This window comes from Schistocerca cancellata, chromosome 3 (genome assembly GCF_023864275.1).
Source record: "Schistocerca cancellata isolate TAMUIC-IGC-003103 chromosome 3, iqSchCanc2.1, whole genome shotgun sequence".
NCBI lineage: Eukaryota > Metazoa > Arthropoda > Insecta > Orthoptera > Acrididae > Schistocerca > Schistocerca cancellata.
The window spans coordinates 627,034,249-627,048,866 of NC_064628.1; the positions used below are offsets into that span (position 1 = coordinate 627,034,249).

The 14,618-nt window shown below is 41.1% G+C and overlaps 1 protein-coding gene across 3 annotated transcripts in view; it reads left to right on the forward strand.

Annotated features, from left to right (window-relative positions):
• Nucleotides 1-14,618, forward strand: part of LOC126175554 (chitooligosaccharidolytic beta-N-acetylglucosaminidase) — a 210,436-nt gene that overhangs the window by 137,612 nt on the left and 58,206 nt on the right. For all 3 annotated transcript variants that reach the window (XM_049922401.1, XM_049922400.1, XM_049922399.1), the window contains exon 2: nucleotides 11,723-11,825. In XM_049922401.1, the coding sequence (XP_049778358.1) occupies nucleotides 11,743-11,825 (83 nt within the window). In that variant the 5' untranslated portion in view covers nucleotides 11,723-11,742. The remainder of the gene's footprint in view (nucleotides 1-11,722; nucleotides 11,826-14,618) is intronic.

Here is a 14,618-nt window from a genome sequence, read left to right on the forward strand (position 1 = left end):
AAACTGTCTGAATTGCTCTTTCATTTGGTGTATTATTTACAATTGTAAGTTGAACATAATAAATGCTACAACGCCTTAAAACCGGTATGTTCATTTTGAAACACCCTCTATAATAGTTATCTCGCTTAGTTGAAACTTCTTGTGATTTTTTTGTTACTTATGGTAGCATACAATAACATAAAAGATTTATGCTGCAGCCTTTGTCTACAATCTCAGTGAAATAGTACAGACATTATGCTTCGTTGGACGAATCTTGCACTGCGTGGGATCCATGGCAAACAAGAATAACAGGAGATACTGATCGTGTTCAAAGAAGTGAAGCACGAAAAGTCTCAGGTTTGTTTGCCCCCTGGAAGAGGGTATCAGGGATGCTGAAAAATCTAAACTGGAAAAAGCTTGAAGCCATCAGGTGAGATTAGTCTGACTGGGGAGAAATCACGTATGTGGTTCCCCAACCCTCAATCATAAGTCTACCAATGTTCCTCGATCTTCCGTCTAAAATTCAACAAGCAGAATACTTATTTTTGCAGATAACATTAGTATTGTAATCATTCCAATCATACATACGGAAACAAAAGGAATAGTAAACAATGTTCTTAAAAGTGTCATTGGTTTTCTGCAAATGGTCTCTCTCAATTATAAAAACACACGCCATTTTCAGTTCTGCACATCTATATGTACAACACTAATGATAAGTGTCACTCATGGCTAAGAAATAATAAATGGGGTGGAAACTTCAAATTTCTTAGATGTTCGTATTGATGGCTAAGGTGGAAAAAACACTTTTTGGAACTCCTAAAACAACTAAGTTCACCCACCATTTCACTTAAAATCATTGTAAATCTGAGGAAGAAACAAATCAGAAAGTTTACATAGTTTGCATATTTTCATTCAGTAATGTCGCATAGAAAAAGTTCTGGGTTGCTCAGAAACGTGCTGTAAGAGCAATGTGGTGTACACGCACGATCATCTCGTAGACATGTGTTTAAGGCGTTAGGTGTTTCCTGTACTCCATTACAGTACATATTTCCGCCCCCCCCCCCCCATGAAGTTTATTGTAAGTAATTCACTGCAGTTTGAAATGAATGATGATGTCCTCTTCCAGTAAATTCGTCCTCAGACAGTTGCCAGCTGGACATTCTCCATTTCTCTGTCGCGAGCATCCTCCTTCATTTGCTTGTAATTTCTTCTTCTCTTCACATTTATTAACATTTCAAACATTCATCCTCTCCCTCTTTTTCCTTCTCCTTTTCCCTCATCAGTGTTGCCTTCAGTGCCTCGATATTTCCTCTCCTATGTACTTACATTACCAGAACACGCTCCTGCCTCATGTAACTAATTATAGATGGACTACTCCTGGGGGCGAGGGACTGATCTCGCTGTTCAGTTCTTTAACCCCTCACCTTCGCCAGGCAGCCAGCCAGCCGACCGAGTATCCTGTGTCTCCATTGTGACTAATATTTTAGCCGGCCGGTGTGACCATGCGGTTCTAGGCGCTTCAGTCTGGACCGCGCGACTGCTACGGTCGCAGATTCGAATCCTGCCTCGGGCATGGATGTGTGTGATGTCCTTAGGTTAGTTAGGTTTCAGTAGTTTTAGAGCCAAATTACAACTGTTCGAAGACTAGTTCCATCCACATGCAAAAATATCGTCTGTGGAAGTCTGCTTGAAATGGGCTGCATTAATAGTTCCGTGATGAAATTCCAAAATATAAACCCTCCGATTACCACAAAATAAGTATAACGTTATCTGCCAGTCGGGCCTCTCAGGCCTGTGTTTAAACTGTCACGGTTTTGACTACTTATGACGTGAACCACCTTCGCGGCATAAACACTTGTAAAATAATTTGATTCATTTAAAGTTTACTTTTAAAAAACACAATTTTTATACTTGGTTACTTGTTGCTTTTTAAGGATTCTCATCCGACACTAAGAGTTTTTATAATTCTTCTTACAAATTTGCGTCCACAGACAATAGCAGAACATTCCGAGCATACACATTTGGTGCACTTATAATATGGAATTTGACATTTTTTGTCTTCCTTCTCTACACGATACGCACATCTTCTAATTTTCTTAACTGGAGGTTTCAGTGCCCTTCCTGGATCCAGTGCTACTAATAAATTCGTTAACTTCTCTAACCCGGATTGTTGCTTTCCCAAGTTGAAAGTCCGATGTCTCATTTTTTTTATTGGAAGCCAGCATCATCCACATTATTTAAGCATTTATTGTTCCTACATCGATCATGTTGAAGAAAACCACCGATGGCCAGTGTCCTGTTTTTCGCTTCACACTAGCATTGCGTGTTCTGGTCCACCGTATCAACGCCGCCTTCTGTGGCAGGGTATGTCCTTATAAACTCAGGCTTCTTTACTTGTGATGGTGATACCGCTGGTCTGTCATGAAGAGAGCTAAGGATGGTAACAACTTTGTTCTTCTTAGGACCGTAAGAGGCTGTCATCATATATGATTGAAAACCAAATGATCTAGAGTGTACGTCACGTCCTTTAAGTGTAATAAAATCGACAGGCAGTTCATCTTTTTTTTTTTTCTTCGAGTAGTACCAGCTAGTGTCAGATCTTCTGACGATAAATAATAAGCTAAATCGAGAGATGTAAAAAAAAAATTATCGCAAGTGATATTAAGTCAAGACTTCAAGTTCAGTCACCAGAGTTTTCACAACATTCTCTCCACCTCGCAGGATTCTCGCTTGTTTCTCCTTCCCCAAATACATTTTCATATTCCAGCATTAGCTTGATGCAGTGTCACAGCTTGCCAAACTTTATTCCGTATCTATCAGGTTTTGATGGCACGTGTTGTAGAGACGGTCAGCGACGTCGAAATGTAACTAACTGTTTTATCCACGATCATGCATCCTGAAATGTAGGCATTCCTCAGGGTAGTTTCCTACATCTCAAGCTTCTCTAATTGGTTCCAGTTTATCACTTGGCCTTTGCTCAGGTCAGGTAATTTTTTCTATGAGGGCTGCATGAAAGAACAACATAAAATTAGGCTCTTCATGATCACAGTTCCTAATGGAACACTTTGTAGGTACCTGTCCCTCTTTTAACACATCCTTTATGCTCCGCCTACCCGAAGTTCGAGCCTGAGGGGTTAGGTCCATACTTCAACCCCATTACGAGAAACCAAATCACACTCAACAGAATTTCACTACATTACTCTTTTTCTTCGTAAAGAAATTATTCGTGATCATCATCATCGTGTTTTGAGTTTTCAGCGAGGTCTACATCATCATCATCACTAAAAAATTCAAATTCACTAGCTGCGTTTTCAGAATCAGAACACCCAACACTTCACTATCTCCATCTCTAGTCCTCTTCTCCGCAACATTTTCAGTTCGCAGAGCAGACAAATGCTACGAAGTAATGCACCAAAATAAACATGTGCTTATCACAAGGTCTGTTACATACCGAAAGAACAAAAACACGTGTCAACAACAGCAAATTACATAACAGATGCTAGTTAAATGAAACAAGAAGTTTACTGTTACCAGTCACTGTTTATCTCCACGCTGCGTTTCAAAGGGTTCAACCTTCATCATCAGATGGATTTACATTTGTTAATATGACATTTGTGTGTGTTGTGTTTCGATTTTTTGGAGGAACTGTTTCTCCACTAGACAGTGCCACAAGTTCCTCTAAAAAAATCGTAACACAACACAAAAGAATTTCATACTAACAAATGTAAATCCACCTGATGATGGAGGTTTAAACCTTTGAAACGCGCCGTGGAGATAAACAAACAGTGAATGGAAACAGTAAATTTGTTGTTTCGGACGGTCGGTGTGGCCAAGCGGTTCTAGGTGCTTCAGTCCGGAACCGCGCTGCTACTACGGTCGCAGGTTCGAATCCTGCCTCGGGCATGGATGTGTGTGATGTCCTTAGCTTAGTTAGGCTTAAGTAGTTCTACGTCTAGGGGACTGATGACCTCAAATATTAAGTCCCATAGTGCTTAGAGCCATTTGAACCATTTTGAACTTGTTGTTTCATTTAATGTCGATAACAGTCACGGTAAAGCCTAACCTAAAATGTTCACATTTAAAGATAACAGATGCACCGAGACAGACGTCTTGTTGTTTAAGAATTGCTTCTAACCACACTAGCTTGCAAGGCCCGTACGGGAGAAACCGTGGACCAGCATTCAACACAAAGCTATGGGTAAATTTTTATAATTATTTTCCAAAATTATGACTAACAAGACAAATTAGGAAGTCCTAAAATTTCATTAAAATAAAAGGTCTTGTTACTAACAGAGAAGATAATAAAAGTAAGACAGTCCTCCGAGGCCCAAGGGTAGTTAAAGAGTTAACTCCCTTTACCCTGAATGAACTACTTGCTCGAATTCTTTGCAGCGTCAAAGTGACACAAGCCCCTATTTGGGGCGCCAAGCTAAGGGCGCCCAAGTATAAGATTTTGTAGGCAGTGCGTGTCACAATCAGTAGCGACACGTATGAAAGGGTTCAAGGGAAAGGAGGTGGGAGAAGGCGTCAAATGATAAATCGCTTGTGTGGGAAGAATGTTCTGGAACCGGTCATGATTCATGAGGAAGAAGGGAAAGAAAAATGATTACCCTAGCTGTTTATCTAACGTTCGCTGCCTATTCTTGGAGCAGGATGCACCGTTGGAGGAATGCGTCTGTGTTCTTAGAGGTCCAAAAGTATATATTTTTAAAAACACGCTCTCCACTTGGATTAATTTATTCTGTTGAAGCAGTGCTTCTGTGTAAAGCAAACAAAGTTAAACAATATACACTATTTAATTCAGAGTCCATCGAGTGGTTTCCATTCTTTAGCGCTTGTTGTCGATCGCTAATTTAGGTAAGAGTAAAAACACTTTGCTCAGACGTGTGGGAATCCGAAAGAGTTATGGTGCTTTTCGGACGGTTTTTACAACTATTTTTCGGCGTCGCTCGAACACTTTCGATGTTATGAGGAGTTCGAATGCTGGTAGATCTTTCCCATGGCCTGTCCACTTTAAAATCATCAGTATTGTTTCTTATATGTCATGAATTGTGTTGAATGAGGGTGCTAAATGTGCAATGGAACGACCTTTGTATAAATTTTACATTTCATTTAATTAAATAAATCTTTTATCGTCTTGTTAAAGATATTTCTGTCCGCCATCTTGGAATGGTTGAAAATTAGTGCTCAGAAACAGAATTTGAATATCTACGGGATTAGCATAGCGCACTGCGCATGCTACCAATTTAAAACTTTGGTATAACGGTGTTTGTTTACATTTTGTACGAAGACCAATCTTTAATGTTTCACTTATCTGCCCTATATTTACAGCCTTATCATTAACAGTAGTGATGAATACTTGTCGCCGTTACGGACGCAAGTCGAAATACGTGAAAGGAGGAACAATTACTTTTCATAGATAAGTAGTACTGTTACATGCCTAGGAGACAATACAGGGTGGGCGAAAAGTCGCTACCCATCGTAACTTAATTTGAATTAAAAAAAAATCTCATCACTCAAAATTATCTTAGAAAACAACTCACTATCACCCTCTTTTAATTCATTTAACAATGCCTCAGAAAATTGAAGCCCGCGATGGAGATTGTATTCCAATAGCCCGTGTATAAGACGGGGTACGTAATTTTTGGATTTGGCCTTATGTAAAACTTTCCGCACAGAAGTTTTAGAAATATCCCGTTCGAGAGAGAGCCTATGAGTAGACTTTTTAGGGCTCTGGATGACCGCTTGTAAAACTTTTAAGCTTAGTTTCATCACTTATTGATGGCCTGCCTGACCTGGGTGATCCGCTGCAAATCCATTTTTCACAAAATGTTTCCGTAATTTGCAGACAGGCTTCCTTGTAATGAAGTAGTGTTGAAATTATTATTCCACTTATTCATTGTTCAATTATAACCATCTCTGTACAACGTGTTTATAGCAAAATCTCTCTCTACGTCGGAAAAAAACTTAAAAACAGGTTAGAAACAACTAGAAACAAAGTTAGAGATGTTTAAATTACTAACAGTGCAGTCTAGTGTTTGTGCATGTAATTAACTGAAAAAGTATAGCAATCCACTGTGATGTTTGCAAATAATATGTTTTCAATGTACGTCGATCGTGGTCTAGTGGCTAGCGTTGCTACCTCTGGATCACGGGGTCCCGGGTTCGATTCCCGCCGGGTTGGGGATTTTCTCTGCCCGGGGACTGCGTGTTTGTGTTGTCCTCATCATTCCATCATCATTCGTGAAAGTGGCTAGATCGGACTGTGTACAGACTGGGAATTTGAACGGGCGCTGATGACCGTGCAGTTGAGCGCCCCACAAACCAAATATCATCATCAATATGTTTTCAGTTGGCTAAGATGGTTAGTGACTTTCGGCCCACGCCTTAAATGCACGCTACAAAAATACTTTTCTGCCCTCGTGAATGCTCACTTCATACATTTCCTTACTCAATGCTCAGAGAGAGAAGGAACTATTTTCCATGAACTGCCACTGAAGCCAGCTTGATAAACGAAAATTCATAATACAAACAATCTAGAAAACAATTACTAGATGACATTTCTTGCTGCCAGAAAACTGCTCAGTGAGTCCATAGAATGTGTAACAGAATTTCTGATTTTATCATTACTTAAGAATTCCTTTGTTTCATGGGGATACGAACATGATTTGCTAGTCTGGTCAGTTATCACCATTACGTTGCCAAAATATTTAGGGTGTATAACTTTGAGCAACAGAAAAGTGCAAAACAGGAGTCAATTGATGGTTGGGAATCAATGAAAAGTCTAAAAACAGATCCGATTTAGAAGAAAGTGAATGTATAACAAGCATAAGGAATTAAGGAATCTAATATCGAGAAATAAACAGCAAATCCATTACAAATTTCAGCAATTCAGAATGGCATTTGATGAGAAAATCAGACGGTATTCTCGAAAAAGCAAGGGTGCTTTATCTTAACGACACAAGAGTTAACGACTTTGTCTACCGACGGAGAAATCGTTAGGCTGTTTTCCATGTAGCTAAGAAATATTTTCACTCGTATAAACGACTTGTGAGGCCTTGTTCCTCGTTCCCTGCCCGTGTTACAACCACCATTTGAGTGTACGGAACAGTTGAGGTAGCACGGATGTGATACCTGGAAACGGACAACAGGCTCACCTGAAGTACAACTTTCGAACTAATGAAACGCTGTTTAATGACCGACAGTGAACTACGAGAATACCTGCGCGTTTTAGAAGGGCCCAGTCCGCTCTGTAAGTATGCGCTTTGTTGCTTTAAGTAAGGCGTGAACCGAGAGCACTTGGTTTACCGTGGTTTTATAACTGCCTTCTCGTCGGCGCCCTTGACTGGCTCCTCATTTATGGCCAGGTTTAACGCGGACTAATGTTTAATCCCTGGTGTGTAGTGTTACTCATTTTCACATTTCAAATATTTGATGTTTTGACATTTTAAAGCCCGGGAATTAATGAAAATCCGTAGGTAAACATGTAGATTGGTTGGGGAACTTTTAAAAGCCTCAGGGGACACTTCTACGCAGTTTATCCGTCGAAAGCGTCGCGTACGTGATTCTGATTTGCAGGTAAATTTTCATTCGGTGGTGAGTACTGGGTCTTCTACCGTAACACTGCAATCGTCTAACAGTGACAAACTCTACTGAGCTAAGGGTATATACAAAAAATCCGCGTCGTCCTCCGTTGTCTCAAATTTCTCGGTCTTCAATAGGTATTCAATTATGATCGTGTATAATATCCTTGTCCTAATAGTAAAAATTGAAAGTATAAACCGGTATACATATTACAGGCATACAAAAGGACTTTAAAAGAGAAGAAAATCACTGATAATTAGGTTTTGTTGATCGCTTGACTGCTTGGTTGATTATTGCACATGGTTGCTTAGGAGTGAAATGCAAAATGATTTGTTGCGACCAAGGGAAAGTAGTTTCGTCCAGCCACAAATGTGAGGTCTTTGATTGCTCTGGGAGAAGGTTCATCAAACTAGAACACATGAAATATTAGTTCACTTTGTTACATGAATTAATAAAAGTTTTTCTTAACTTTGACACTCTTTTTTGCCAAAGGAGAACAGGATAATTTATAACTGTTACGGACTAACAAAGCTTCACTTGATGCACTAATTAACAATCTGTTCTCTTGAGGTACAATGTTCAGCCTTAACAACACTAAAAGTTCATCTGAAACTTTAACTACTCGTTGGTCGTAGGCGATGTTGCTGACTGTTGGAGCCGATCTCTTGCATTCTCAACACTATATTGACCTCAGCGCGAGGGCGCTACCATTGCTGAGAGGGAGGTGTGGTCTTCTGGAGCGCCTCCGGTACATCACTGCGGATTGCAGTGAGCCCTCAGTAACGTGTGTCGTGTCGATTCGCGTTGCAGACGTTGCTGTGGCACTCTGATCTCTGGACGATACCACATATTTGTTATAAACTCACCATATTATTTTTCTGTCAACATTTCGAAATTTGGGGGAACTTAGAGCTTTTAAGTACAGTTTGGAATAGAATTGATACGATGTCTATATGAGTCTATATAAAGAGCCTCACGCAGTAGGATAACTTCTCTGAGCATAATTTTAGGCAGCATTCAACATTTTTGTGCCATGTCGTTGGAGAGGCGTGGAATTAGATTTATTTTGTCGCCCTCTTGATGCATCACGGTGTACTAAGTTTCAGCGTTGGAAAGTTTGAAGTGAACTATGTATTCTGCAAGAAAAATGAAGTCAAAAGTTAGTCTTCAATGATAAGAGAGCCAGAACATAGCTAGAACCGTCTTTTACTGTCTTGCTGTAAACGTGCTATACGAATGCACTGAGGCGACGTAAGTATCACCCTGTTGTTGGTAGGATTCACAGATGGTTACACGATCATAGTGTAAATAGCTAATCCAAGGTTTTTTTTTTACAAAGCAACATTAGCATATGTTTTCTTTCTTGTTGTTAGATATGATTTGATTAACAATTACCTTAAGAGTGATTAGATTTCTTCTATGCCATTCTGTGAATATAGGTCTTATTGCGGTTCAGAAGCGTTGTGTGTGCGTGCGTGTGTGCGTGCGCGCGCGCGTGTACTGCTGCTTCTATGCCCCTGACTCTTCATACTGGCTACTGGCTCAAATGCTAGTTCTGCAGGGACCACACTCGTAGTGCAGATTTTAAGAGGCCATCAAGTAATTGTTCCATATTTGAAAGCATTAACGTTAAACAATATCGTTTTTGTCCACAGAAACAATTTGCGTTTCGTAGTGCAGCTTAGGTCATAAGCGATTAAATGTTGCTAAACAGGTAAACTTATGTAAAGTGCACGGTCCTAGTTGTGTGTTGCTTATCTAACGGCTTCCAGGAGAAACAAAGAGTTTGATTTTCAGTGTTTCATGATAGCTACTTATCGAATTTAAAAATTTAAAGTGCTGTCGTAATCTACTCATTAAGAGAGGTATTCCTGTGTTAAAGATTCAACACAGTAAGGCGAGTATCGCAGTTAGAAACTGGTTATATGTCTTGAGAGAGGGTAACTCCCGATACGCAAAGTACCCACAATACGTTCATTCAGTATTTGAGAATAAGAGCACGTTGCGACTTTCAGCAAACTTCAGAGGCAGTATGAAAACTTTTAAGAACTTCTTCTCGCTTACATGTTTAGCGTCAGATATTTAATGTATTAATTCAGTCGTAAAGTATTCAGACATTTGAAGCTGTTTTATACAAGAGAGTGCGATTCGGTAAAGGCTCGGGAGTTGTGGGTTTCCTGGTCTCTGCGTAAACTGGATGGTGTAACTACGGCTAAGTGTCCGTCAAAGATTCTCATACTTCGTATCTTGCCCAACTGCAATATGGCAGCAACAAAAAGCCGCTAGAATGCAGAAGAAAATACTTTGTTCCTGGAGAACAACAGAATGAATTGTTACAAAACTAGTTGAAAAAAGAAAATTCCGTTGTATACTCTCATATGATACGGATTTTGACAAGTTGATCAGAAAATTTGTTCTGCCTTACTTTGGTTATACGCTGGTAAACCCCCGAGTCCTCATCATTTACGGTGCTGGCCTTGTACTTGCTGCCATTACCTGTGGACCGTCTAAAATATGTGGTTTCTTGAAAGCTAGAATTCGTGTGTCCAAATAAGTAGTTGGAATTCCAAACATTCTGAGGTTTATTGAACTTTCCGCTTGAAATATACATATTTTTGCGTTGCTAGTGTTAAATCTGAATCCAAAGATGAAACTTCAGTTTAATACACATGTCAAAAAGAGATTTTCGTCACCCCAGTTCCCAGAACTCCTGAAGAAAGACGTTTACTGTCCCTTTGACTGTTCATAGATGTCACTAAACCCGCCCAAAGAGATAAACAACCATGCATGAGCAGCGCCTATTAGACGGATGGGGTCCGACAACCTATCAGTTCGTCATTCCACCAGGAAGGGGGTACACGGCTCGTGTTGTCTGTAGTTCAACCATGCCTAGACGGTCAATACCGCGGCTCGATCGCGTCCGCGTTGTTACTTTGTGCCAGGAAGGGCTCTCAACAAGGGAAGTGTCCAGACGTCTTGGAGTGAACCAAAGCGATGTTGTTCGGACATGGAGGAGATACAGAGATATAGGAACTATCGATGACATGCCTCGCTCAGGCCGCCCAGGGTCTACTACTGCAGTAGATGACCGCTACCTACGGATTGTGGTTCGGAGGAGCCCTGACAGCAACGCCACCATGTTGAATAATGCTTTTCGTGCAGCCACAGGACGTCATGTTACGACTCAAACTGTGTGCAATAGACTGCATGATGCGCAACTTCTCTCCCGACGTCCATGGCGAGGTCCATCTTAGCAACCACGACACCATACAGAGCGGTACAGATGGGTCCAACAACATGCCGAATAGACCGCTCAGGATTGACATCACGTTCTCTTCACCGATGAGTGGCGCATATGCCTTCAACCAGAAAATCGTCGGAGACTTGTTTGGAGGCACCGGTCAGGCTGTGAACACCTTAGACACACTGCCCAGAAAGTGCATCAAGGTGGAGGTTCCCTACTGTTTTGGGGTGGCATTATGTGGGGCCAACGTACGCGCTGGTGGTCATGGAAGGCGCCGTAACGGATGTACGGATACATGAATGCCATCCTCCGACTGATAGTGCAACCATATCGGCAGGATATTGGCGAGGCATTCGTCTTCATGGACGACTATTCGCGCCTCCATCGTGCACATCTTGTGAATGACTTCCGTCAGGATAACGACATCGCTCGACTAGAGTGGCCAGCGAGTCCTCCAGACATGAACCCTATCGAACATGCCTGGGATAGATTGAAAACGGCTGTTGATGGACGACGTGGCCCACCAACCGCTGTGAGAGATCTACACCGAATCGCCGTTGAGGAGTGGGACAATCTAAAACTTTTCTTCCAAGCAACGTTAATAGGTAAAAGTTTATTACGAAAGTAGTGAAGCAAGAGCTGGTCCTCTGTAAACCACTGCCACTAAACGTTTTATTCTAGTAAATTCAAATGTAGTTGCATGCTGCACGTTTTCGCCATGAAATTTTGAAAAAACCAATTTGACATAATACTCAAAGTACCCTCCGCCACACACCGACAGGTGGCTTGCGGAGTATGGATGTAGATGTAGAATGTTACCTAGGATATTCCGCAAGCTGTTTTACTAACAAATTATCTTGTACTGAGGTTTTTATTATTCATTTTTTTAATGTTTCCCTCGTGTTTCTTTTCCAGTGTTTAGCTTCAAAGTCGTGATGAGTGTCATATCCACAACGGTGCTGGTGTTCGCACTGTACGGGATATTCTCCTGCTTTGCAACGCAAGCAGAAGAGGAGAGGTAAGTTGGATTGTATATTTTAATTAAAAGTAATTTAAATTTCAACTTGTCGTTCCGAACATGAATTTGGAGGTTGATATTCTCCTTGATATTTCGCCTCATCATTGCTGAGAAATTGAGAAATTTTCAGATACAGAAGTTTTTTGAGGGACAGTGTGACAGCAAAGCCTCGATGAAATAACGGGGAAATTTCGAAAGCAATTTAAATTGAGCTATTAAGAAAACATCAAGACAAGCTATAACTCGTAGCTATTTCTCAGGATAATGTACTGCAACACTAAAGCACTTGTAGTAGCGGTGGACGAAATCATTTACTCTCGTCATAGAAATATGCCGACAGGAACCTTAAACATAACTTCAGGTGTTGGACCTCATCATTTGCGAAAATCTATGACGACAGTCATTTTTTCAGCTTTGCTAAGAGGCGGTAACCATGGGGTGGGGCACGGAGCTGTAAATACTGTCCAGCTTTCCCGTTCGCATATTTGACGAATTCTCCAAGTTCTGTTACTATGTAAATGAGTATTGGCAGCAAGCAGAAAGCTACCGGGACTCAAAATGCCACGCCGTCGGTTTGAATTATTGCTCGTACCTGTTTTTAACGTTTCGTTCTAAACTGTTGAGCTGTTCTGCCCCTTTTCTGAAAGTAAAGATACTAAAAGGCTTTCCTATCCCGAAACAAAATGACCATAATCTTCTCCAAAGAATATGACTGGCGGTAGTTCAGATTTCCGTGACGAACTTGTGTAGGACTGCTCCACTATACTGCTGCTTCATCTCACGTAATATAGAGCCCACATTTAATTGCCTGAAACAAAGTGACGGGAAAAGAACAATCATTTTTGCCTGTTACCAGTAACAAAAATCTGAAACAAACCTATTACGTGGGCCCTGTAGTCACAAGATAAACACTGGGCCTCCACTCTGGCACAAAGCCTCAATTGCCAGCTACTACGTTGTGCACAAATATTCTTTAAACAGGAAGAAAACCCTCTGATGATTCTGAAAGTTTGGATCACTTTTCCAAATTGTATAGCTTTGCACAAGTTCTTTTGTGGCTGCAAGCAGCTATCCACTCGTTGCCTGGTAATGCACGTCACTTCGTCCATTCTGAGCGATTGTCTCGTGGCACTGACAACACTCATTTCTGCGTTTCCATGCTTGGACTGGGTCCAAGCTGTATAATCCATTTTCTAGGGAAAGTTTTTCTTTGAACTGCATTCGCAGGCAAGAAATATATTTCCTAAACCGGACTGCTGCGAATAAAGTTCAAAGAAAAATGGTAGCTGTTAGGTGGGACTTCTTCCCCTGCAAAATCATTATACTACATTAACCGCACATTTATTTTACCTCCACAGAAAACGGATCAATGCGCACATTTCACAGTGGATGAAGTTTGCAATTGCACGGTCCATTCCAAACCTTTGCCACACAATGCAGATTGTGGTAATGATCTCTTCTCTGAAGTTAGCGGACCCAAGTTACATAGTGGCCTACATATGTAAGATATTGCGCATACATATGAAAAGAAATCCACTGCTGTAGAACTACACCATTGATCAAAAATTGCTGGAAACAGAAATCACTTAAAGTGCCTAGGAGTAACTATCCAGAGCGACCTTACATGGAATGACCACATAAAATAAACAGTAGGAAAAGAAGATACCAGGCTGAGATTCGTAGGAAGAATCTTAAGGAAATGTAACTCATCCACGGAAAAGGTGGCTAACAAGGCGCTTGTTCGGCCGATTATTGAGTATTATTCATCAGTCTGGGACCCTTACCAAGTAGGACTGATAGAAGAAACAGAGAAGTCTAAAAGAGCACTAGCGCGTTCCGTCGCGGGATTGTTTCGTCGGCGTGAAAGCGTTACAGAGATTTTCAACGAACTCCAGTGGCAGACGCTGCATGAGAGACGTTATTGTGCATCACGGAGAGGTTTACTATTGCAGTTCCGAGAGAGCACTTTTTAGGAAGAGTCAGACAACGTATTACTTTCCCCTAACTTCTTGGCGAAGAGAAAAATCGGGAAATTACAGCTAATACAGAGACTTTCAGAATTATAATGGTAGTGGTTGTGGTGGTGGTGGTAGTGGTAACAATGTAGTGATGATGATGATGATGATGATGATGATGATGATGATGATGATGATGATGATAAGTTACATTAGTGTTCAGTACGTCTTTGGGTTCAAATGGTCCTAAGCACTATTGCACTTAACAACTGAGGTCATCAGTCCCCTACACTTAGAACTACCTAAACCTAACTAACCGAAGGTCATCACACACATTCATGCCCGAGGCAGGATTTGAACCTGCGACCATAGCAGCAGCGCGGTTCCGGACCGCTCGGCCACAGCACGTCTTTGGGCTTAACTTGCAAGAAATTGCTGTTTAGAACAACATGTGATTAAAATAGCATTTTTCCGAAGATCTGAGAAGTTTACGTGGTCTGCAATTGCCTTAAGAGCTATGATAGCAACAAAATCTCACTACTTCGGCGCTGTCAGAAACACGATCAAAATTGTGGGTATTTTATCAGCAATGAGACTGTGAACGCAGGTGAAGTGCATGGAAGAGGGTACGTCGCATTGTATCGGATATTAGGGCTTTTTCCCGTTCCATTGCGGAAAGGAGCTCGGGAAAATGCCTCTGTGCGTGCTGTAATTAATCTAATCTTACCCTCACGATCCCTATGGGAGCGATATGTAGGGAGCTGTAGTATATTCCTAGAGTCATCATTTAAAGCAGGTTCTTGAAACTTTGTCAGTAGACTTTCTCGGCATAGTTTCG